We start from the raw sequence: 25,397 nt of genomic DNA on the forward strand, positions 1-25,397 counted from the left end.
AACCCAACCAGTAATCCTATCCAAATCCTTTTAAGAAAATAAACTTCCATTTCTACCTCTTAAATCTCAACAACTAAAAAAATAAAAAATAAATAAAAAAGAAGACAAGAATAACCCTAAAGAAAACTCAAAAACCTAAATAACACTTTTTCTAAAATTTAGAAAATAAAAATAAAAAAAAAACCCAATTTTTAGTAGCATCTTAAAGTTAAATCTTTAATTTGAAAACAGATAGGGCATAGTGTCCATAAAATTTTATGGTCCCATCTGCACCACTTTATAGTGTTTATAGAGTCTCACTCTATGATGATCTTAAGACCTAGGTTACATCTTATCAGTTTCAGTCTGTCGTGGACTGCTTTTGCTTCGGCCTCATTTGTGATTAAGCCACCTGCTGGACCTGAAATACTGACAGTATCCGATATCCTTCCCTATTATTATTAAACCCATAGCTCCAACTGTTGGATGTCACATGACGACTAGAGGTGAGCGAAACAAGAAGGAACAAGACACAGACAATGCTCATTTGTAACCACCAAATGTAGATAAAGATATTTGCTGACAAATGCAATCTGGTCCTTAGGAAAGCTCACACCTTTTCAACAAAGGCGGAATGTTGGAGCTCTGTAATGCAAAACATAGAATTCTCAGTATTTTTTTTTTGAGTAATTCAGTGGGGATGATAAGCCCCTATCCGTTTTTTAGTTAGTTAGTAGTTTTTTAAGTTATCAATAAGAATGGAAGCTATAATGTGCAACTGAGGTATGAGGTATATTACCACCACGAACTCAGCCCCTTTCCCAAAAGTCGGGATAAAGTTTCTTAATAGAAAACATGATTTTCTAGAAATCCTACCAAAAATAGGAAGAAGTAAAGTTTTTCTAAAAATCCTACCAACGATAGGAAGATGTAAAGTATCCAAGTAAAACGATGTAGTTTTGCATTTTTCAATAATCTACCATGATTTTGCTCAAACGACTTCAGGTGCCGAATAGGCCTTTTCTTGAGCCACTTTACATGAGGGATCGGGCATTACCGTGAGTAGTTTTAAATCCTTAAAAAGTCGTTCTTAAATTCTTGAAAACATTTCTACTTGATGGGAAGGTTTTAAATGAGATCTACTTCGAATGCATCCCCTTTCTAAGCTCTATTTTACAGTTGAAAATCAAAGTCACTCTATTGTAATTTAGACCCATGATTTTGCGAAAAATGGCATAGAACTAATTTTAAGGTTCAAAGTCCTATTTTTAAATATTCATTATCACGATGGTCCAAATTATCAACCCATAAAATTTTAAATTGAATGAGACCGCATTTGAATCTAACGGCCAAGGTTAACCGTCATCTCCTTCTGCCTAAGGTGTTGAATGATCTGACTGCATACTTCTCCTTGTGAGCTAATAACTGAGCTATAATGGCATTCACCATTTTGTTTATATTTCCAAATGAATATATGATCAACATCATTTTGTAGGTGTACAAGTTCAATGGGTTGGTCTGCATGCCCACTTATAAATCATGACATAATTTAACAACCTCATGTAAATATTAGCAGCTGGGAAATTCTCCCGAGAAAGATGGGGGTCCAGCAACTGAAAAAAGGAAAAACAAACAGGAAGGAGACTGAAAAGACCATTGACACCCTCCCACGTCCATCCTAGTGGATTATCAAATTCACTTCGCTTCGACCAAAGTCTGCAGCTTCAAACCCATACAGTGAAGCACAGCAAATCACCATACCATTGAAGTGAATATAATATTGAAATTTTCAAAAAACATCCCTATTCAAAATTTGGTATATGTACAGCGAAATGTGCAATATTTCAGAAAAATACCTGTCCCTGAATCTGCCAAAAGAGCTGAAAAATCATCCATTTCAGAATAAAGTTGCAGCGTTGTCCAAAGCAAATATAACAACATTGCATCATAGTTGAAAGTCCTCTGAGTCATTATCCCCACGTTTTGGCCAGATTTTTAAGTCGAGGTAATCCACCAAACAATAAATTAACATATGACACAAGTAAGGCATCTCATTACTACTATTTTTCATGTCAATTCCTAAATATTAGAAAGATGAAATATGAGTTGGCCTTCCAGTTTTGTATGTCAAGACCAAATAAAAGAGAGATGATAAACAAAAGCAACCCGACATGAGAATTTCCGCATCCCATAGATTCACAAGGGTATAGTATCAACAATAGCCTCGAGCACTCTCTTTTCCAAATCATTTTCATCGATCCACAAAGAACTCTGCCGTCTAAGCAGTTCTTTTTTCTCTCTCTTCTTCTCTTCCCTCCTCTCTTCTTTTGCCCTCCAATTTGCCTGCTTCTCAGCTCTTTCTTTCATCTATAGCGCAATATAAAAGAAGGTTAGAGACTATATGGCAAATAGATAGTAAAATTGCTTTTTTTCTTTTGTATGAAAGTTAAACAGTAAAAAGTTACTGCTGCACAAAATTTTATTTTTGGATACGTATATATGATCCATAAGTCACATTGACCTGGTCAAAAGGATTATTACTTATGGTAACCATTCATTCAATGGGTTCGCAGGGAAGGAGGAAGGGTGGGGCATACAGATGGTAGCGACCTTATGAGCATGTGATTATAATCACAATATGGATCAGAAATGATGGACTGTATGTCCTTTCACAAGAAGTGATTAACCTAAGGATTTCCATATGAACTATTGTGAATGATCAATGCACCTAGTAAATGATTTCAATAAATGAATCAAGTGCCATATGTAGCTTGCGCAATTAACTTTAGAAAAATACCATGAGGAGAGCACAACGTCCATGTACATGAAAATTAAAAATATGAGACCCTCTTATACTTATCCTAAGATGAACCATTTTCCACTAGCCCCCTTGAGGAAAACTAGATAATGTATAGACAAATGCACTAGTACAAATTTAATGGATATTCAAAGTACTACCTAAAAAGTGACCACTATTACTAACCAATAAACTCAGGCCAATTACCCCATCAACCTCGGAGTATTTACGGTATCCTCTTTCTATGGTATTCTACTCCAACCACCCCATTCCAACCTTTTCTGAAACTGTTTCAAACATTGCAAGAAGAGCTTGGCTTACTCAAATCCCTCCCAAATTCCAATCTCTTTGCTGGATTTTGATCCTCAAGAAAGCTCTCACAACAGACCAGTGACAGTGAAGAGGAATGCCAATCCCAAAATGATGTGTAATGCGAAAATCAGTTGCAGAGACCAATATATTGCCCATTTTTACATTGCAAGTTGGCTGGTAGTTTATGGGGTAAATTGCTACAAAGGTTCCATTGGCCTTGGGTTCTACCCCAATCTTTGCCGCACATTTTCCAAGGCCTTGGGTTCTACCCCAATCTTTGCCGCACATTTTCCAAGCCTTCTACCAGCCCCCCTTATGCTGCAGATGGTACCTTCCCTTGGCGTACCTCAATGCAACCGTACCTCAATGCAACCATCTTTTGGATCATATGGACTGAAAGGAGTGCAACAATTTTCGAAGGTCAGAAGTCCTCTTTAAGCTCTCTAATAAACCGTTTTAAGGACCATGGTCATTTCTTGAGACAAAAACCAGAGTTTCACCACAACAGACTTCCTAAATACACCAACACTAGTATGTCCATGCCTAATCCCCTAGAAAGCACAGTTTAAGCTCAGAAACCCAACACTAGTATGTCCATGCATAATCCCCTAGAAAGCCACAAATACAAGAGTATTTCACCAATGAAGCCTCAAACAGAAAAGTTCCGTATAGCATTATACAAACTTAACCCTCCTCCAAAGAAAGAAAACTTCCCAACACACAACTCCTCCAGCTAGCCACTAGCCCTTCACAAAGTAAACTGTAGCAAAAACTGACAGGGGTACACATAATACCTTATACTAGATGCATAATATGGTCCCCAAAGTTCCTCTCAAGTACACACTTAGACCATGAGGTAACAGTAGGAAGAAAACATGACATATATAATTCATCATGCAAAAATCAAAAAACATGACATACATAATTCATCATCCAAAAATCTAGATAACAGATGACAATCCTAACACCCAGATTCGTTATTTTTGTTCTGCACAAAACTCAACTCAAAATCTCAGTATGGCAAAGCGCATGCTGGGACAATAACACTTCAATGGTTCTCTTGTTATCGGAACAAAAAGACACGAGAAAATGAATATTTAAGTGAACATTGGCTTAAACTTTATGAGACACCTGAAGACAGCCTTCCAGGGTTAAGTCAACTGCGACTCCCAGCACAAAAAGATAGGTTCTAAAATACTGAGATTGCACCCTTCACTATAGGGGAAGTATGAAGAACTGCATAGGAGTATAAGATTGTGGCTCATTTAGTCCAGTGTGTGTTCAAAATTTTTATCTTAACAATAGAATAGATTATGCTATTAAATATTAATGGTTTATGCCATTAAAGAAATAGGTATACAAGTATCTATTACAGTATGGATATTTTATAGCATCAGAAATGTTCGAGCTGTTTTGTCTGACAATCCTGACACTCATCTACTTCTTCACAAGTCACATGCAACAGGAGATCACTTTGATTGTAGGCTCTAGACGCCACTCTATATCCATGTGCCTGTTATTAGCATCACCCTTACTCATTGGATGACATGCAACTGCAAGTAGTATTGTTTTGCTCATTAAAAGACATCAATCAATCTGGCCCACATAGAATGGTCTCGTAGGATATGCAGGCCATTTTTATTTTATTTTTTCGGAAAAGTTGACAACGTATTTGTATTGCTGTACCGAAAAATTACAATGTAAGGCTTGGGCCCACATAAAGTGGGCTCCTGTGAGATCATATAGAAAATCAGAACTCAGGATGAGCACTAATACAAAAAAAGCAAAATTAAAAAATGCCAACACTGGGAAGCCCAACTCAAAGGGATAAAGAAGAGTATCCACTGAAGACCTGTGGAACCGCTCCTCCTTTTGGAAGTGCATCCACACTATAGTTTGGCTTCTCGCCACAAATGTGGAAAGGAGACCAAGCTCATTGTGGTCTGTAATATGAATAATTCGGTTCCAAACACCATGATGCTCGCCGAGGCCCAACATTGCATGGGCCGGTGGGATGCGCATGCAAGGCACACCCGTGCGCACAGGTTTAAAAGTACAAACCAAACATGTGTAACCTCTGTTTCATATTAAAAAATGATCGAGGATTATTTTCATATGAACCAAACAACCCCTGAGCCCTGCCAAAAGGCTTTTGACAACATCATGGCATGTTAATGGCATTGGCAGGTACAAATCCGCTATCTCAATGAATATTGCAGTTTTGCGTCTGCAAAGGAGTGAAATTTCTTCAAAGATGTGCTCCAAGCGCCACAGGCAGGTGGAAGCACCTGAGGTCCATATAATGACATTTTTTGAGTCTCCCTCAACAACCAAGGTGTCCCCCCAATCACGGTTGTATCTCTTGATCCTGTCTATTAGTGCAATTGCTTCCACCACGGTGGAATCAGCAATGCCAATATGGCTGGAATGCAAGAGATGGATGTTACCAATATGGTCTTTGAAAAAGGCCTCCAACACCTGCTGGGCTGTGGTTGCCACCGAAGCAACCATCAAAATTAAGTTTATTGTGATGGGTCTCCAGGGTTCCCCAAAAGGAGGACCAGGAGAGATGGGCAGGCCTCATTGAAAAAGATGTTTTGCCAACTGTTGAGGAAGTTGGTCAGGAAACCCTAGAAGAGTTTGCGGTTCTGAGCCCATAGGATTACCATGGCTTTGATACAATCGTTAAGCGTTTTTGGATCTACCTCCCTACTCTCAAATGTCCTGGCATTTTTCTCAATCCACAGGGTCCAAATAACTGCTACCAATGATGCATTCCATAGAAAGAGCCCCACTTCTGGGAAACCAGGGGAATAGAGAGCTTGGCAGAGCTGGAGAGTGGACTGTGAGGTTACCCAAAGCCACCCAAAACTTTGTAGCACCTCATTCCACAGCAGTGTGGCCACTTCGCAATGTAAGAAAAGCTGGGCATTGTTCTCTTCGGTCCCTTTGCACATGGGGTATCTGTTAGGAATTTGTAGCTCTCTCTGTTTCAGACTATCTACAGTGAGAGCCTTCACACGAATAACAATCCTTCTATTATTTCTTTTATATTAAATTTTTAATGTATACAGACCAACGAAAGAGCGGTAGGGGTGAGCAAAAGTTGTATCAACCTCTATTCTCAAGCTATTATACATAGCAAGTAGACATAATAAATAACAATGAGCAATGATCTAATGCAACGGTTGTATCATAGTATAACGCAATGACACTTCTGGAAACCATGTTTGTGGTATTTGCATGACCCCAAATTTTGCACACCCACTCAATCCCCCAAAAGCCCTAGATATGGTCAAAATGAGTCCACTCCAAAAATGAATCTAGACCATTTATTTTGTAAATTTCAAGCTCTCAGCCTTTATAAACTCAAAATCATTTTTTTCTTTTTTAATATTGTTCATCTAATGATAATAAAGCCATCCAAAAAAATTTGAAATGAAAAAATCCTTCTCAAGGCCTAGATCTAAGCATCTTACCAAAATGAATGGCCTATGTTAATTGGGCAAAAAAAATACTTTCAAGGTTGTGTTTTCAAATTTTTCTTTTTTGTAATTGTTCATTAGAATAAAAAGAGTGTATATTTCAAAATTTGGATCAAACAAATGACCTTAAGATAGTTTTTTAAGGTCGTTGCATCATATTAATATACAACGGTTGCATGAAATCATTGCTCAATAACAATACATCACATATAGTAATGTCACTAGAACCCAATCAAAACTGATGAAGCGACCAGTCTAACTATATGATGACACTCTCAGACCTCTCAGATCGGTGTCCAATCAAGTTTTACAAACTTGGTCCTAGAATGAAGAAACAACAAAGCTCTTTTGACCTGGTCAACCAGTTGGGGATTTGCAACCCACGTCCTAATTGTCTTGACGAGTAACATCCTCATTTCTCCACAAGGAAAAATGATACACGTTCTTCCTCTAGATGGAGCAGTTGATATGAGGATATCATATATAAAAATGCATACATGTACGATGTCCATCATATAAGGGTCAAGAGACTGATCATAATGAGTTGCTCAGTCATCAGGATCCTGATTACCGATCCAGATCACATCCACTCAATGACAATAACCACAAGACGAACCCATTGATATGCAGAGATAACCCCCAGTATTTAGTTGACAAGGAAACTATAGTTAAAACCAACATATTTTATGAATACATTATATTTCAGCTGATGATAAAAATATCTTCTCATTATGCTAATTGCATAACATATGCATTCAAAGCACATTAAATTCACATTTATCTCATTCAGCAGGCAGCAAAGGCCCACCCAAAAGATAAGGTGTCATCCACATACTAAGATGCAGGAATTAATTTATTGCATATTCAAATCTTGAAACATGTGAACTATCAACCAAAGGCACTCTAAGAAACAACAATGATCATTGATGAGGGATCCCAACACCAAAGATGATGAAGTCGAGATCAAGCTAGATTATTTGGTGCGATCAGATTGGGATCGAAAGAAGAAGCACTTGCATATCGCATTTTTTTATTTATCTTTATTTTCTTTTTTTAGCAAGTCCCTTTTAGTAAGATGATATTTTAAGAAGGATAGGTCGGTTTTAGAAGGATCTATTTTTGTCTTTGAATGAGTTGTTTGTAAGAAGCATCAAGATGAGAACGTGAGATAGGGAGTAATCTAAGGGGAAGAAGTAGGGAGTAATCCAAGGGGAAGAAGGGGTTCATTTTTCTTGTGGAGATCTTTTCGAATGTTTAATGAGGAAGATTCTTTTTCTTTATTTATCTCTAGTTGGGACGTAATGGAATGGGTAGCTTATATTTTTAGAAAGATAAGTGGGACATAGGTTTAGATAGAGGACCTTTTAAAAGAAGAAGGGATGTCTCATTGTAAGTTGGTGGGTTTTTTATTTTGATGACTAAAGAAAACAATTGACGTAAAGCGAGCGAGAGAGAGAGAGGTTCATTCTCTTGATTTTTTCTATGTTTTGTTACGGTTGTGTGGTAAGAGGCTTCAACTATACGTGATCATGCCTTCTTCTTGCAACCTCTTCTCAATTGTTTGTTTGTCTCTCTAAAACACAACTATATTTGCCAATTGTTGGCTGCCGGTCATTTTTAGTTGTGTCAGTTCGGCAGAAAATACTATAGTCCTCAATGAGAAATTTAACCTCATCAGGAACAATGGAATCTAAACCCTCCTCATGAGCCACTAAAGCAAATATCAATCTAGTCTCCTGAACATCCTCCATAAAGCTAGCTGTTGGGAGCAAATTTACACATCCGGGCCCCCCCCCCCCTCCCCCCCCTCTCAGAGGTTTAGGCTTCGGTGTAATTCTCTCTTTCATTGGAGCCAACACAAATTTATTATCACCTTTCCAAATAGTATATATGTTTCTCTTTCCTCAAAAAATAATATATATGTTTCTCCTCCCATCATGTATACCTCTATAGCCATATTGTGGTCAACCCAATAATACATGACAAGCATCTATGGCGATCACATCACACCATTTATCATCAAAATACTTCTTTCCAATAGAAGAAAAAAACAAAGCATCTACTAACTATCGTACCTCATTGCCCTTTTTGAACTAAGTGAGCTTGTATGGTTGGGGATGCCTCTCAATGCCGAGCTTGAGGCTTGTGACTACTACTTGGGAGATCGCATTCTCACAACTCGCACTATCAATAATAAGCTTGCAGACCTTGCCTCCAACAGTATAGGTGGCGGGAAAAAATATTGATTCTCAACCAATCCTCCTAGGTTTCCTACTTTGGTGTTAATAAGCTCTTTCAAATGATCAGGGACTCCTCAACATCTCCATCGAAAAGATCATCCTCATCTGACTCCTCATCATAAACTGGATCATTGTCATATCTATCAACATCCTCTAGGTTCTCTTCCCAAATCATGAGTTGCTTGCCTTTGTCAGAACGACTAGTGGACTTCCTACAATCCCCGGCCTTGTGACCCGTCTCCCCACAACAGAGAGTTGAGTTGTTGCCTTGAACTCCAGCACCTGGTGCAACAATATTTGAGCGACTAATAGATGTTGCAGCAGCATCCTTGCGGCCTCTAGAAGGTGCAGCTTCAGGCCTTGCACCACGGTCCTGAAATCAGTCCATACACAGACCTGAATCTCCCCTCATGGCTGCGCTAGTCTTGCCCCTAGGCTGTTGTTTTTCCACCATTAGGGCACACTGATAGGCTTCCAAAATTGTCCATAGCAAATGTAGGGTAAGGACAATGTTTGATGCAGTCCCCCTATGTATCAAAGTCCTTATTGCGACACCAATTGCTCTGCAATCTTGGACAAGTTGTTTTGCGCAACTAGCTGATGGAATTCCTTAGTATAATTATCAACAGACCACTCCGTTTGCCGAACGGTATGAAGGTGTTGAGATAACGTTTGGGTGGAGTTAAAGGGCAAGAGTATTAATTTTTTCATATTTTCCTAAATCGGTGATCTTTGATTTCCGTTGTCTTTCCGAAGACCTTTTCAATTGCTCCCACTATGCAGATGCATGACCCTTGAGCTTAATGGCCACGAGCTTGACCTTATCATCATTGGGCACATCCTTGTATTCAAAGATACGTTCTATAATCTCAATGCAATCAATAAATTCTCCCGCCTATAATCATCTCCCGAACTCAGCTAAATCGCCTTTAATGCCAAAATCCCATGATCTACTCTCCTGAACATGAGGCTCTTGATGCGAAGCGTGCTCATAGTATGGGTTCTCGCAAGCAACTTCCGACTTACTATCGTCATCATAGTGTGTCGGGGCCGAGTTTTGCATCAAGCGCTGGATCAACTCCTCAACATGCCTTTTCAAGTCTTCTATCTCGATGTCTCGAAGGTCTCGTTCTCGCTAGATGGGCTCGTTCCCGATACCCAGCCATTGAACACGTCCACGAGCCAAAATGCCCTTTCAAACAACACCACGACTCCATAAGATTTGAGCTCTAATACCAACTAATGCAGTTGAAAATCACCAGCAGCTAACAACCAGCAAATACAACCACATTTTAGAGAGAAACAAACAACTAAGAAGGGATTGCAAGAAGCAGGCCCAATCATAGAAAGTCGAGGCCTCTTGCCTTGCACCCGTAACAAAACATAGAGAAAACCAAGAGAGCAAAGCCTCTCTCTCGATGTCAATTGTTTTCTACATTCACCAAAATAAAAAAAAATCACCAAATTACAATGAGACGTCCCTTCTTCTTTTAAAAGATCCTCTATTTAAAACCCATATCCCATTATCTTTCTATAAAGATAAGCTTCTTATTCCACCACACCCCCGACTACATATAAACTTCCTCGTTTAAAAAAAAAAAAAATCTCCTTATTAAACATCCTAAAAGATTTCCCTAAGAAAAACAAACCCCTTTTTCCTCTTAGATTACTCCCTATCTCACATCCTCATATTAATGCTTCATACAAACAACTCATTCAGAGTGAAAAAACGGCTCCTTCTAAAAACCAACTTATCCTTCCTAAAAGAACATACTTAGTAAAGACTTGCTAAAAAAAAAAAAAAAAGAAGAGAGAATAAAGATTTAAAAAAAATGATAATCTAGTTCTTCTTCTTTAAATCTCGATTTGATCGGTCCAAATAATCTTAGCTCGATTTCGACTGCATTAGAGGCTACTACGAAAATTCTTCGTCTCTTCGTAACTGTTTCCTTTTGGAAAAAGTCGTTTTGTAGAGGCAATATATAGATTAAAGATGAGAGCAGCAGCTGAAGTGATACATCATCTAAGTCCTGACCATTAAATAAACAAAGCTTCCCTCTAGAACCCGTACAAAACATATCTCTAAGAGACACTAAACCACACCACTGCAACCATGCTTCAGACCAGCCTTAAGCAGAACACAAAAAACCCACCAAAAATTAGGATCTTCACGGACAACTACATTCCAGAGAACACCCTGCAATTCTGTCTAGACAACACCTTCATGGGAAGATGATAGAGAGCATAACAACAAATGCAAAGGACTAAAGAGTATGGGAATCAAAAAAATAAGGGGAGAGTGTCAGAAATTCATAATGGACCAACTGAGCTTAAAAGAGAAAAAACCAATTATCCGTTAAAAAAAAGAGAAGATTAAAAATCCAGCCAATTATCCTAAAGTTCTTCATCACAACTGCACTAATGGATTACTAAATGCAAGAAATAAATGGAGTGTTTTCAGGGAAAGAGAGGCCTAGGCTCAAATCTGTAATTCAGTCGTAGATAGAATTGAAGGTTAAGTTGGGTGCCTGATCTTACCTGCCAGCCTATTTGTCTAAGTTGTCACATTCGAGGTGTTTTCACAACTTTTATAATTCAAAGCTCCAAAAACTTCTTTAAACAAATTAGTGAGTCAACTATCTAAGAAATCTACAACATTTGTAGGTCTCGTCTGCGTATCACCACATGCGCATGCACACAGAGGCTGCTTAGAGCTATAAAGTTTCATTAAAATTGGGAAACATCCCTAATCATCATAATAGAAAACCTCAGAAGAAGTATAGGAGGAAGTTAATCGATGGGAGAATGTGGTAATACTAGGGTATCTCTCAGAATTCTTTGCTTCCTTGATTCAGAAACAGAAATAACTGTTATCCAGGCTATTTACATATGGATTTAGAGCCGTTACTCCCTTGCTCCTTCAACATGATGGAAAACATTTTAGATAGTATTAGAGAACAGGGGTTCATCAAACAATAACAGAATCTAATCATCATAACAGGAAACATTGACTAACAACTTTCATTACCTGATTCTACTCTAGAATAGATTACCTAAAGGTATCAATTGCTTCAAAATGCGACAAAAACCCTAATCATCATGGCAAAAGAATGAGGCCAAAACTGATCGCTGTAGGTTTAAACGTTTAAAAGACATGTTTATTTTGGTTCTTCCAATAAGTTACTCGTTACCAAATATTTAGTAGAACTAACCTTGTAATGCCTTCTAGAACCCAGGACGATAGGTCTATTGAAGGGATGAAGTTATTTCTTAATCAAGAAAAACCTTTTTTCTTTTTTTCTTCTTTTTTTTTTTTCCATTGTAGTGATGTGGGTGTTTTGACAAACTGGGTTTCAAAATTTCGTCACCCATGCATATAGGAGTGGCAAGCAGGCTGATTTTATTCCTAAATGGCTAGAGAGGAGAAAAAGGCAATTTGGTCAGCCCAAACAGGGTCTAAGATTTTCTCAAGGAAAAGATATAGGCACGTGTGTGCTCTTTTTCTTATTAATCAAACGAATCTCCAGTTTGTAAAATAGAATAGCCTAGATCCATGCCATGGTTAATTCAGATGTTCAAAGTCATGTACATAGATAGCATCGCCAATTGGTCAGAGCTTTGCTTAATGTATAAGTTTCCATCATACTGTACAAACCCTAATCATTGAAACTAAAGTAAAAAGTAAAAGGCACGGTTTCTATGAGTCCATGTAGAAATGAGTCGACTCTTAAAAATCTATTTTTGAGATGCATTTTTGGACCCAATTTTTAAGGACATGTAATCTCTAAAATGGAGATCATGAATAAGAAAAAATAAATAAATTTCAAAAAAATCGAAATAATAATTTTATGGAGAAAACATTTGGACCGTTAGTTTCAATTGTTTTTAGATGGACCACCCATTTGCATCCATCTTTAAAATGGCTGCTTTATAATGCATAGGAGAAAATGTAGAAATGTGGGACACGATGCATGAAACTATTTTCCAAAAGTAAAAGGAAACACTAGTCACTGGAAGTGCATGGTAGTGCCATGGTTTATTGGAAATCCTTAGTTCCTAACTTGAAAATTTGAAATAAAACTAAATACAAGCTAATGAAATATGGACACACAATCTCAAATTTCTGGTTCTTATCTTCAAGATTGTGTAGAATTCGTTTCAAGATATGAATTTCAAACCCTTATAATTACCTAACCACTATAGCAAAGAACATGAAAAAAAGGAACCTATTTCACTGTCTTCATAGCACCACTGGAGATTGCTTAAACATATTTGTTTCTATAAAAAAGCTGCAAATATAATAATCAAGACAAAAAACATGGAAAAGAACATCAAGAAATGAGAAAATGCCGCGAAGAAAAATCCTAATCATCTTGCATAATGCAGTTTCAGCACATGCTTAGAGATATCAATAGCCAATAAACTGCACAATATGAGAATCATTGCGACGGTAGACACGACGGTAGACACTAACATAATGCAGAAAGCATTAAACAAAAAAAGGGAAATCTATCAAACTACAACTAAGATTTGAACTATTTTAAACATTTTATTTATCGAATCCCAAAGAGTCTATTGTTCTTTAGATCAAATTTCAAATACCCCATCAAATGACACATCAAAATGGGTTTTGAAGTTATCAAAATACTAGTATAAAATGTTAAGCAGATCAAATTTTAGGTGTTTTTTAATAGATTTCCCAAAAACAAAAACACATGTTAATGGTCGTTTCTGATATTGCATAAAGATATCAGTTTCTAATCTCAAACTTCAACTAAAAACTCTAATGAAACACGACAAAAACCATAGCAAAGATCCACAGATAATCATTTAACCAACAGATGCTTGTCATAATACTCGATTGCCTATAAACCGTAGCATTTTTACAGATTGTTAGAATATACAATTTTTTTTTTAAAAAAAAAAAAGTTACATCAGTTTTCATCATCAAACTACAACAAAACCCAATTACCATGACAAAAACCTCATAAAATATATGAATAAGCAATTACTAAACAAACCCCGTGATAAACCTAAAGCTCCCCTAAATCTTGTAAGCTTCAGCCAATTTCTATCATTCAAACTGCAACATAACCCCACTCACCATGGCAAAAACAAAGGACAAAGCCACAAAACAAAAGCATTTTATAAACGAAGTCATGAAATAATACCAAGGTTTCTCGAAACTCCTGTTCAAATTTTTGCCGCTCTGCCGCTCTTTCTTGTGATAGGCGAGCCTTTTCAGCCTTCCGATCCTCTTTAGCCAGACGCAGCACTTCACGTTTGGCTTCATCTTTGCGCCTCTTCTCCTCCATTTGAGCCTCAACCTCGAAGCGATACTCTCTCCTCACCTCTCTCATGGATTTCGCATAGTCTCTTCTAAGTTGTGTGAGCTTCTTCTCTGCAACTCGAGGGTCTTTTGGGGAAGACCAGCTGGCTAGAAATGGTGATGGCTCCAAGTGCTCATGCTCCGATGCCCTATTGCTCTTGAAACGAAGGGCGTAGATAGAGAATAAGGGTTTCAGTTTGCAAGGGTTATTGAACCTTCTCTGCAAGTAGGCTGCCATGGCTCTCCCACCCTGGGCTCTCTCTCTCTTCTCTCTCTCTTTCCCTCTCTCTAGGGTTCGAAGGTAAGAGTGGGAGTTCTCTCTGCCTGAGGGACTAATATGATCTCTCAGAGACTATTGTAGATGTATTGCATTATTCTTGTTAGCTTTTTGCGGCGATTCCCTTAGGGCTCGTTTGGGTACCTGAAGAAGCCTGTCTTGGGGATAGGCTTATACTGGAATTGGTCTGTCCTTGGGATACTGCTGTCAGTTGTTTGGATGGCACCTGAGAAGAAACATGGACAGTCCTGTCCACTGTTTGAATTGCCTGGAAGATGTCAATCCATGGAAATTCAGTTGCAGTTTTTGTATTATTACTCTACATTTAATTTTAGAGAAGTTTCATTCAAATCTGTCGAAAAAAGGGTTCTCTTTCTAAAATACCTTTTAAAGATAGGTACTTATTGATACATAATATTTAAAAAAAAAAAAACTTAATTGGATTTTGATAAGGGTCCTTTGGGGCGATTCAGCTCTAAGTTGGATTTTGAATTATAAGTTTCTCTCTTCCATTGTTGCTTTGGATTTGAATGAAACGTCTCTCTCACATAGGTCTCGGATTTGAATGATCTCTCTCTCTCTCTCTCTCTCTCATCCTTGTACAATAAACTTCTTCGCAATTAAACCCAAACCTTATTTTCATGACATCAAATATAGGCAGCAAACATGAACCACATAAACCAAGCCAAGAAAAAGAACCACATAGATAACCTATATTACAGAACTTAAGTACCCAGTCAAAACCAAATCATCACTGTGCCGCACAAAATTGCAAATTGAGCTATAATATGTCCAACTGACATATTTTAGAAAAACTGGAAATCAAGCAGTTTGATAAATACAAGATGTAAACCGGGAATGGAGACCTTAACTGGAAGGTGGGAAGAAAAAGTCACCAAATTAATTAGTAAATTATTCAATGCAATTGGGTATTTGGCGATCTTGCTCTAGAATACAACATGCCTATGTATTCACCCACTGACTTTCATTCTCATGGATGGTTTGATAAACCACAAAACATTTTTTAATATGCTCATGTAGAAACTTTCAAAATGTACAACTAAGCCAATATTGGAAGCTTATTACTTTCAATTGTAGAGTCAAAATGCTCCCAAATTTGGTAGAGCAGTAGATTGTATATCAGAGAAGAAGTGCAAACAATTTGGGGGCAACTGTTAGCAGTTGGGTTACTGTTATATACCACTGTAATATGCTGGTTACATACACTTTTATCAGTTGTGTAACACTGTTATATATGTTGGTTATATACACTTTTGACAGTTATATACCACTGTTTTTCTAAAACTATTCAAAGAAGAAAAATAGATAAGCATCATGAACACAGCAAGAATACAATCATCCCATATACAACAAGATTTGAAAACCAATGAAACTACATTCATTTCACTTCTATCAGCTTGCAGCCATGGTGGATTAGTTGAATAAGGGAGATATTATTTCAAATCATTAAAGAGTTCAAAAATTGATAAATTCATATGTAGCCCAGGCTCAATGCCTTCATATACCACAGAAACAACACATTGCGTGCCTGTTTACCGCACCAAAGAAAACCAAAGGTAGCCAAAGTTCCTCTTTTTTTGTGGATACCAAGCCTAGGAAGTCAAGGTGTGAGCTGCAACCCCATCTATCTGTTGAAGTCACTTTCAAAAGAAAGCCATATCCAAAGCACAGCTTCGACTTGTTCACCAAGTGTGTGATTGCTGTAAATGAGTACGATAGTTAAAAACTTCCCCAATCGAAATTGAGATCTAACCCATGTGTCTATTCTATTCTTCAATTACGTGTCTCTTTTAACCATCAGCATCTACAGCCACTGCGTTGTCTTTACACCGGCACCAGCAACCCTGCCTTGCTTCTAAACCAACAGTACCTCAGGATGAATTGCTCATGGAACCCCTGTATTCCTTCTTGATTATAGAAGACATTTCATTCAGGAGATAGCATTTTCTCTTCCTAATGAGCCACTGGTTTCAATATGCTATTTTCAGTCCTAGAAATCCTAAGCCTTCCTAGCTCTTTGCTTAGTTCCAACCACCCCTACTTCCTATGTGATTAACTGTTTAAGACATGAAGCAGTGGGTACCTCATAATGGATGAAATCACAACACCTTTTTGAGAGTTTGACACAACTCACAAGGCTTGGGAGAAACTGAGAACTTTAAAAATTTCAACTAATTTAGGAAGCTCTAAGCTTGAAAAGATTATCAACTGATTCAAAAATATCTAAACTTATATCAGATTAGGCAATGATGAAGGGCAAGAGCACTACTACAATCCGAAGAACATAGCTTGCAAATTAGAGACACACGTTAAAGAATTATATGCACAACCCGGCATCCGATCTGAATCTCTTGTTTCTTTACCACTTGCATTGGTAAACCCCATAAAAGAAAACCGTAAGGGCTGAGACATCGCCTAAATCTGGCATTCCAGACATAATTTCCACTTTGTTTATGCCAAAAGATTGACATGTGCGACCATTAGAAACCAAAACACAACCCCCTTTTAAGTTTTCAAAAGTTCTCTTCATTTATCACAAGACCGTTGCAATTCTACCCTGACCTCAGAACAGCCTTATAATGTGCTCTATCAATCAAGACATGATTTGAGAGTTCGTAGAAACACATCACAGATATACTTTCTTGAAACAATTCTCATTGTATTAAGCATAGAGAGTTCACATGGATTTACCTGCAAGCCACACCAGTGCAGTTTTTACAAAAACCAAGACCTCATTGACCATAGCCAAGGAAAGTTAATCACCAAACAGCAAAACAGATAACAGATTGAAGAGTGCATAAAGCTTGACAAATGACAATCATCAAGGTACAACAACCAAGTTCAAGGCATATGTCGTTATGGTTGGCAAGATGCTACTGCATGAAGTCTTGAGTTTCATTCCTGCCAGCTCCCGAGTTGATATTCAAAAATAATAATAATAATAATAATAATCATCTACGCTTCGATCTTAGAGGTCGACATGTACAAATTTAGATAAATCTGGCATGCTTACAGCCTATGGAGAAATATTAAGAGAGAGCAGTTAGGACGCAAAAGAAAAGACAAATAAGTCCTCATGCTGCAGAGAAATAAAGTGAGATCGAGAAAATAAGATGGTAAAGCAAAGAAACTGAAAAACAAAATATAAACCAATCAGTAGAAAGAACGCATCCCTCACTCTCCCCCTCTATCATCCTCTCTACCTATTTCCTTACCCTCCCCCCCCCTATCCCTATCCTTATATTCCACCTTCTCTCCTTCTGTTTGGTCTTTTCTCTATCTTCTTCTATTTCTGTTTTGCTTCTCCGTATATGTACTTCTTTCATTCTCTCCATGAAATCCTTAATGTTTACAAGAAAGAAAAAAAAAAAACACTTGAAAGGTAAACCTAAGTGCATTACCCCCGCTTTGTCAATGCTGCAAAACTCTTCTTGTAAAACAGTTATACCTTATTTAACCAAGCATGGTTATGGGTTTTGACTGGATAACAATGATGTTTTTAAATGCTTTCAGAAACTACAAAAAACTCAAAGGATAAAATATTTGAGTCACCATCATGATAGAAGGAACAAGGTTTAGAAAAAGAAGCAAAAAGCCAAAAACTGAAATAGAAGAGAAACAAGCCTGAAGAAGCATCCTAACAACAAATAGGCGCCAGGGCTCTCGACTAGTGTACTGTAAACACAATACTCAAACCACCTTACTACCCAAAAATAATGTAGTCCCTAAAGAGCTATGAACCTTAAATGGAGGAGTCAACTTTGGGAATTAAAATCTACTATGCATAATACTCCACTCTTTTTTCTAACAGTTCACCCAAAAACATTCTCTATTTTGAATACAGATACTGATCTTCTGCTTTTCCACATTTATTCTTCTGCTTTCTTTCACAATAGTTTTCTTTTATCTATTAGGAACCACCAAGATCCTTATAACCAAAATGGGGCTACAATGCCTCCCATGATCCCCACATTCATGTCACCACAGAGCTTCCACTAACAATTTAAAATGCAATTTCCTAAAATCTTTTGCCATTACTATGAGTCCACCACCACTACAAATAATGTGATGAGAGAGAGAGAGAAAGAGTGAGAGTGAGAGTGAGAGAGCAGTGCAGAACACAAAAAATAGAGATGCAGTACACAAAAAATTACACCAGAAAAACTTAAGATGAATTAGAGTTGTTGATAATTCTATGACTCAAAATTACCTATGAATTCTCACCTTAAAATATTTTTTTGCTTTTTCAACTAAAATTTCACTTTTCCTTTCATAGGAAAAATCCATTTTGACTCACAAAAAATCATATATAATGCTAACAGCTAGTAGGGAATGTAGTCAAGAATCTCTTGCAAAGATTAGTGTTGTTGATAATGCTAACAAGTAGCAAGGCATGTTGTCTAAACTAAACACATGTAGCTTATGACATTTATCAATCAAGTAATTGAAGTTTGCAATCTACCAACAATAACTTTGAAGGTAGACCATCCAATAACATTAAACAAAATAATGGTGAGGCATGATATAAGGTATAAGCCATGACTACAAATGCATTGAAAAGAAAATAAAGGTTTCCAGGCATCTAACGACAATGGCAACTGTCATTATTACCAAGAATCATTCCAAATAAGTTCAGCATGCCCATTCAAATATATTGTTCCACATATATTATCACATAAAAAATGGTTTCTAGCAAATTCGAAATATTTAATGAAATGTCTCAATTTTGACAACAATACTAATTAAAAGAATCGAAGGAAAGCATTTGCTTCCAAACATTCACAATTTCTGCTCATCATATAAACCAATCCATCTATCAGTTGGTCCTCGCACAACACTAACGATGGGACCACACTATCAGTTGGTCCTCACACAACACTAACCATTAAAAGCTTTTGGGGCTATGCCAAATATATTGTGGTCCTAGCAATCTCAATTACTGGTGGCACAGACCTTATACTTAAGCTTAAAGGCGTGTGTATTAAGCCTGCAAGCACTTTCATCCGAAAGCCCGACTCCATGAGCAAGATTTGATGTATTTCCACTGATGATAAAAGTCCCATAAAGGATTCCAAAAGGTCAAAGAAGCAAGCAAGAAAACCAAGATAACGGAATCACTACTACCCAAAATCACCTATTCACTCTCAAGACTATCAATCTAAATTTGAACCAGCGAAGTCGTACCCTGAATGAGTTCATCACTTACCTAAATTGCAGACATAGCTTTAAGAGTCCAGAACAAGTAATTCAAATCATTAGAGTCTCGGAACAAGTAATTCAAACCATCCTTACAGTATTGTAAATTATGCCATTGCGCATCATAAATGTCACATATATAATATAATAGGAAAGATTATAAGAGCAGGCTCAAGAGAATAGTTGTGGTCAACAAAAGTAAAATTTGTTCACGAAAGCATCATGAAACTCTGGATAGTTTTGCATGTATGGTCCAGGAAATTGGGCAATATGGCCCAGGACTTATTCCTCCTTCACTACAAGAGGTTAGGGAGCCCTTGTTGAAAGATGATGTATTTGATGTGAATAAAATTTTGATTTCTCAGAGAGAATGGTGGGAAAAATATGGGGCCACTATTATGTGTGATGGTTGGTCCAATGGGAAATCAAGGGCATTCATTAATTTTTTGGTTAACTGCCCAACAGGTACTTTTTTTGTTAAGTCTATTGATGCATCAGACAAGTCACATGATGGTATATATTTATCCGGCTTGATGGATGAGATTGTCAATTTTGTTGGGGAGCAAAATGTGATACAAACTATCACTAACAATGGTGCCAACTATGCTACAGCTGAGTATTTCTTGACTTTGAAAAGGAAGCATATGTTTTGGACACCTTGTGCAGCTCACTGTGTTAATCTTATGCTTAAGGAAATGGGTACAACATCTTTATTTAGTGGGGTGATTTCAAGAGCTATGTTTGTTGTTGGATTTATTTACAATCACACCATAGTCCTAAGCATGATGAGGTCTTTTACAAAGAAGAGAGAATTAGTGAGCCCGTATCACTAGACTTGCCACGTCATTTCTCACTCTTCGACGCCTAGCCAAGCAAAAAAGTGCCTTGAGGACCATGTTTGCTTCAGAGCAATGGAGTCAAAGCATAAGGATGAGAGAAAGGCTGAAAAAATTATTCTGAATACTTCTTTTTGGAGTCAAATAATTATTGCATTGGAGGTAGCTCGCCCTTTAGTGAGAGTGCTTCGATTGGTTGATAGTGATGCGAAGCCTGCCATGGGCTACATACATGAGGCAATGAAGAACTGAAATAAAAGATGTTTTAAAGGATGATGAAAATATGCGCAAGGCTATACTTGAAATTATTGATAGGAGATGGGATACCCAGCTTCATAGGCACCTCCATTCAGCCGGTTATTTTCTAAACCCATCTCATCACTACAAGCACCCATCCATTGAGTCAGATCGTGTAATAAATGGTGGGTTCATAGATGTGTTGGAGAGGTTGGTGCCAGACAAAGATATACAGGATGAGATCCAGAGCCATGAATTGATTAAGTTCAAGCTAACGTTGGAAAACTTTGGGAGAGATATTGCCACTCGAAATAGGGACACTACCGATCCAGGTAAAGGCCAAAAGCCCAAAATAATCTTACTTGTCTCTTACGTTATGTATATTCCATTGTTTATTTTATACCCTTAATTTTTAACTATATTCCAAATTACAAAATATTATACAGCTGCATGGTGGGCATTATATGAAAGCGAGACACCAAATCTACGTCTCGCTATTCGAGTGTTGAATCTCACATGTAGCTCATCTGGTTGTGAGCGCAATTGGAGTGCATTTGAGCATGTAAGTCCTTTACTCCTTATTCCTTAATCCTTATTTCTTGAATTTCAATTTTCTAATCTATAAACTAATTTATCTGATTTCAAATTTCTACCACAGCTCCATACAAAAAAAAAAAATAGGTTGGAGCACGAAGCTCAACCCTATTCAATTATATGGAGCTGATGGTGATTCCATAAGTGAGTGGACCGTGGATTCAAGACAAGAGTGTGTGTTTGAGGGTGAGGATCTTACATAGCTTGATGTCGAGCTAGCAACAGGGGTTAATGAAGAAGATCGACCTAACACTAAAGCACAAAGGAGTAGAGGAGCTGCTGGGTCGTCGCACTCGCACATTAGCTTCAGAGGTTGAGGAGGAAGCTGACTCAGAGGAGACCGATGAAGAAGAATACATGGAGGCCGTCGAGGATGATATTTGTCTGATTGATATTTGAAAAAATGAAGTTCCAATTTCAAAATTGACTCTCAAAGTGGATGATTGTATTAAGTTATTATTTAGTAACTATTAAATCTTCTTGAGCTTGACTTTTGACTTGTATTTTGTAATATCATTATTTTGTGCTTATGGTTGTACTTATGGTTGTTGATGGTTGTGCTCAATTATAGTTGTGCTTATGGTGCAAATTTGTACTGATGGTTTTTTATTGTTGAATACTTTATGAAGCTAGTTTCAAGTTCTAGTTTCTATCAGGGGATAGTGGATAACTGGATACAGAATCTCCAACAGCTAATAGTTTTGAAGTTAATCATTAAACTAAAATACCTACTATCACATATATCACCTTCATATTTTTTCCTATGCATTAACTTATTTTTTTAGATTTTTTTGAATGTTTTTGCAATTATTGACCGCATCATCGCGATGCACTTGCATTCGGGCCGCATCGCCGCATCGGCCCCCCACCGCATCAGGGCCGCATCCTGCATTTTAAAACACTGATCAACTTTGTTTAAAAAAGGGTCCGCCCGGTGCCTAGGCGCCCGCCTAAGCGTTTTTTAACAAAAAATCGCACGCCTCATGAAAAGGGGCCCGAAACGGGCGTTTTTACCTAGGCAGGTGCTCAGTGAAGTCAAGCAAAAATTGCTTTTTAAATTCGCCCAAAAGGGCAGAATGGGTCATTTTGACCCCCAAGTTTGTATAACTAGCCAGTGAAGTCAGGCAGAATTGCTTTTTAAATTTGCCCAAAATGGAAGAATGGGTCATTTTGACCCCTAAGTTTGTATAAAAAAGTTATGGGGCTTATTTTGAACCCCCAAAGTAAAACGTATGTTGCGAAATGGAATAAATTACAAAATTTGACACAAATATATGCATATATGTACATTAGGATAGCAAATATTTTAAAAAATGCTATGATTTTCTACTACAAGGCTAAAAATGGATGATTTTCCACTACAGGGCGCCTGAAGATCTGGGCACCAGGCTAGCCGCCTAGGGTCTGCCTAGCGTTTTTTGATACCTTGGTAATCAATTCTTTAGATTTCAGTAATTAAAATGGTCAATTATCTTCATCTTTCACACTTTTCTCCATACAATTGATTACAAGATAGGCATGTCAATGATATACCAATCATATGTGATTTGTTCCTTATACTCTTTTTATTGTAAAATAATTACATTGAAAAGTCTACAATTTCCAGAAATTGTATTGAAACAATTAAGGCCATATATAAATTACCAATAACTAACAGAGAGAAAGCACATCAAAATCGATGTAAGACCATCGACCGATGAGATAAGAATATTGTAGTAACAGAGATACAACAGACAATAAAACAATGTAACAAGAGAATATAAAAAAGAAATTCAAAACAAAGAATTAAACAACAACCTCTTAGGAACCAAAGTCCAACAACAACAAACCAAATAATTCACGATAGAACATTCCAATCAACATCGAATGACAAGCAAAATACATTGAAATTATAATGCTGCTACAATATTCAGCAAGAAATAAAGAGAGAGAAAATGAAAACATACAACAAAAAAACCCACACCCACATTTTTTTTTAAGGAAGTTAACGGTTTTCTATGGAGCAATTTGTGCTCCTACTCAATAAAATCAGTCAAAGATAAAAAAAGAAAAAGCAACAAATTTTCATGGGGAAATCATAGGAAAAATAATAGCATTGGTAATTAACAAATCAGCACCGATTCAGAATTCTCTCAAATAAAAATAAAATCAGCACCACCATCTAGAGCAAAAAACCAGGAAAATCATGAGATGATATATTTTGTTTGAGGGTTCGTATGAGGGAAACCCTACCATGTTTGGTGAAGAATCTTTACACTAAGATGAAGAAAAACCAGCAAAAAAAGTAAAAGAAAACCGGCCAAGAAAAAAACAACCTTACCTTGTTGAAGAAGATGAAAGGCACGGCTTTGAGACAGGCGCAGGGCTTTGAGAGGGAGAGATAAGGGCAAGCCACGAGCGAGCAGCAGGTTCACGATTTCCACGTTCTCGTTATTAGAAGTAAAAGCACGGTTATCTGAATTCTCCTAGTATGAAGTATGAACCATAGTTAGTAAATCTCCGTTTAATCGGCGATCTTTTAAAAAACTCGGCGTTTTTATGGAAACAGTTTTAAACAGCGACCTTTTGAAAAGGTCGTGAAAAAATGGCGTTCTTTTTATAAAAACGTTTAAAACGCGACTTTTCATTACCTTTTTTAACCTTTTTTTTTTTTTTTCCTGTTTTGTGTATTGCAGCCATTGCTACTTTCATGCTTTCAGAAATTTGTATCCCCACAGTGCTCTTCAAAGCCACAGTTTTAGATTGAAAATATGAATTTTTTCCTTTTTTAAAAAATTTAAACAAAGTTGTTATTATGGAAAATCATTGTGTACATGAAATAATACCGTTTATAGCAAATCATTTCGTAAAGTAAATCATTGTGTAAAGAAAATCATATACATGCAGATTTCTGTTATTGCTTGTGATAATTGCTTTTATGAAAATAATGTTTATGGCACAAATTAGAGCTCCAAACATAGTCTTTTACTGATGAATGAGAAGCAGAGTGTAAGTACAGGTCTTTTATTATGTGATAACAAAGATAAACAATAGAGTGTAAACTGGAAACTTACAGGAGCAAGCAATACCCCAAACTTGTTGTTTCCCCAACAAAATGAAAAACCCTCTTCCTTTTCTCTCTGTAAAAATCAGGGCCTCTTCACAAATAAAAAAATCAGTTAGGGCCTCTTCACAAATTAGTATAACTAGGGCTTTCTCTCAAACAAGAACTCAGTATAATTAGGGCTTTCTCTCAAACAACAACAACTCAAATCAGAGAGAAAAATCCTCTTCAAACTATCCCAAATTAGCATCCCATCTTCCTTTCCTTTTCTCTCTCTAAAAATCAGTTAGGGCCTCTTCCATTAGGGTTGTGAAGCCGAAGAACTCTTCCTTCTTCCTTCTTCTCTCTCTATAAACCAAAGCCGATGAACTGTCCCTACTTCATCTCTCTCTATAAACCAATGTGGCTATGAGCCTCTTCTTTTGTCCTTCTTCTCTCGCTCTGAACCGTAAACACAGAGATGTGAAACCCAAATATCTAGGAGCCTCTTTTCAGTTAAAGAAATTTATAAAACTTTAATCATAGTCACCATACTGTTAAATTATTATAATGAGAAAAAACAAATCGTGAAATTTTTTTTGATACCACCTAAGCATGTGATGTTTTAAGTATTTAATAAATTTAAGTAGAATATTTGTCACCATATTATAGTTAAAGTAAATAAATTTATCTAGTATATTTGTTTTTAGTATGTAATAAGTAGGTGGTGAGATGTTTCTTAAAAATATTTCACGGGTAGGTTTATATGGTACATTTTTGGTATATACTAGTTAATTATGTATTTGATATTAGATGATTGGATGAGAGTCAAGGCATTTAAATTAATCGACTCAATTATATTAGTCTAGTAGAGTTTTTATGGGTGAATTAGTTATGGGAAAAATTTATACAAGGATGCAACCTTATAATATAGAACTATGGACGCACATCAAAAATCTATCAAAAAAGGTAGTTTTAATGTTGAAAAACCCTTTGATTGATCATCTCGACAGCGAGATATATAACTACAAAAAAAAAATATTTTAAGTCTCATAAATAATGCATTTTGCAA

At 36.9% G+C, this 25,397-nt stretch overlaps 1 protein-coding gene across 2 annotated transcripts; it reads right to left on the reverse strand.

Annotated features, from left to right (window-relative positions):
• Window positions 1–2,012: 2,012 nt before the first annotated feature.
• LOC18444561 (stress response NST1-like protein) lies at window positions 2,013–24,825 on the reverse strand. Of its 2 annotated transcripts, none has more exons than XM_011628904.3 (4): window positions 24,357–24,825; window positions 23,624–23,758; window positions 13,985–14,687; window positions 2,013–2,346 (listed from the first exon to the last, which is right to left on the reverse strand). In XM_011628904.3, the coding sequence occupies exons 3-4, from the start codon at window positions 14,378–14,380 to the stop codon at window positions 2,176–2,178; spliced, it is 567 nt and encodes a 188-aa protein (XP_011627206.1). In that variant the 5' UTR covers window positions 14,381–14,687; window positions 23,624–23,758; window positions 24,357–24,825; the 3' UTR covers window positions 2,013–2,175. The 2 variants fall into 2 exon arrangements, with proteins under 2 accessions (XP_011627206.1, XP_006854790.1); XM_006854728.4 differs by having other exon boundaries at window positions 23,624–23,768.
• Between the last annotated feature and the right edge of the window lie 572 nt (window positions 24,826–25,397).

This window comes from Amborella trichopoda, chromosome 1 (assembly GCF_054954075.1).
Source record: "Amborella trichopoda isolate Santa Cruz 75 chromosome 1, AtrichopodaSantaCruz75HAP2 v2.0, whole genome shotgun sequence".
Lineage (NCBI taxonomy): Eukaryota > Viridiplantae > Streptophyta > Magnoliopsida > Amborellales > Amborellaceae > Amborella > Amborella trichopoda.

Bases quoted from the DNA above. Each gene is read 5' to 3' on its own strand.
- LOC18444561 (XM_011628904.3), bottom strand. From the start codon at position 14,380: ATGGCAGCCTACTTGCAGAGAAGGTTCAATAACCCTTGCAAACTGAAA. The intron at 2,347-13,984 runs GTATTATTTCAT...ATTGCGCTATAG, and splicing joins AGGAGTTTCGAGAAACCTTG to ATGAAAGAAAGAGCTGAGAA.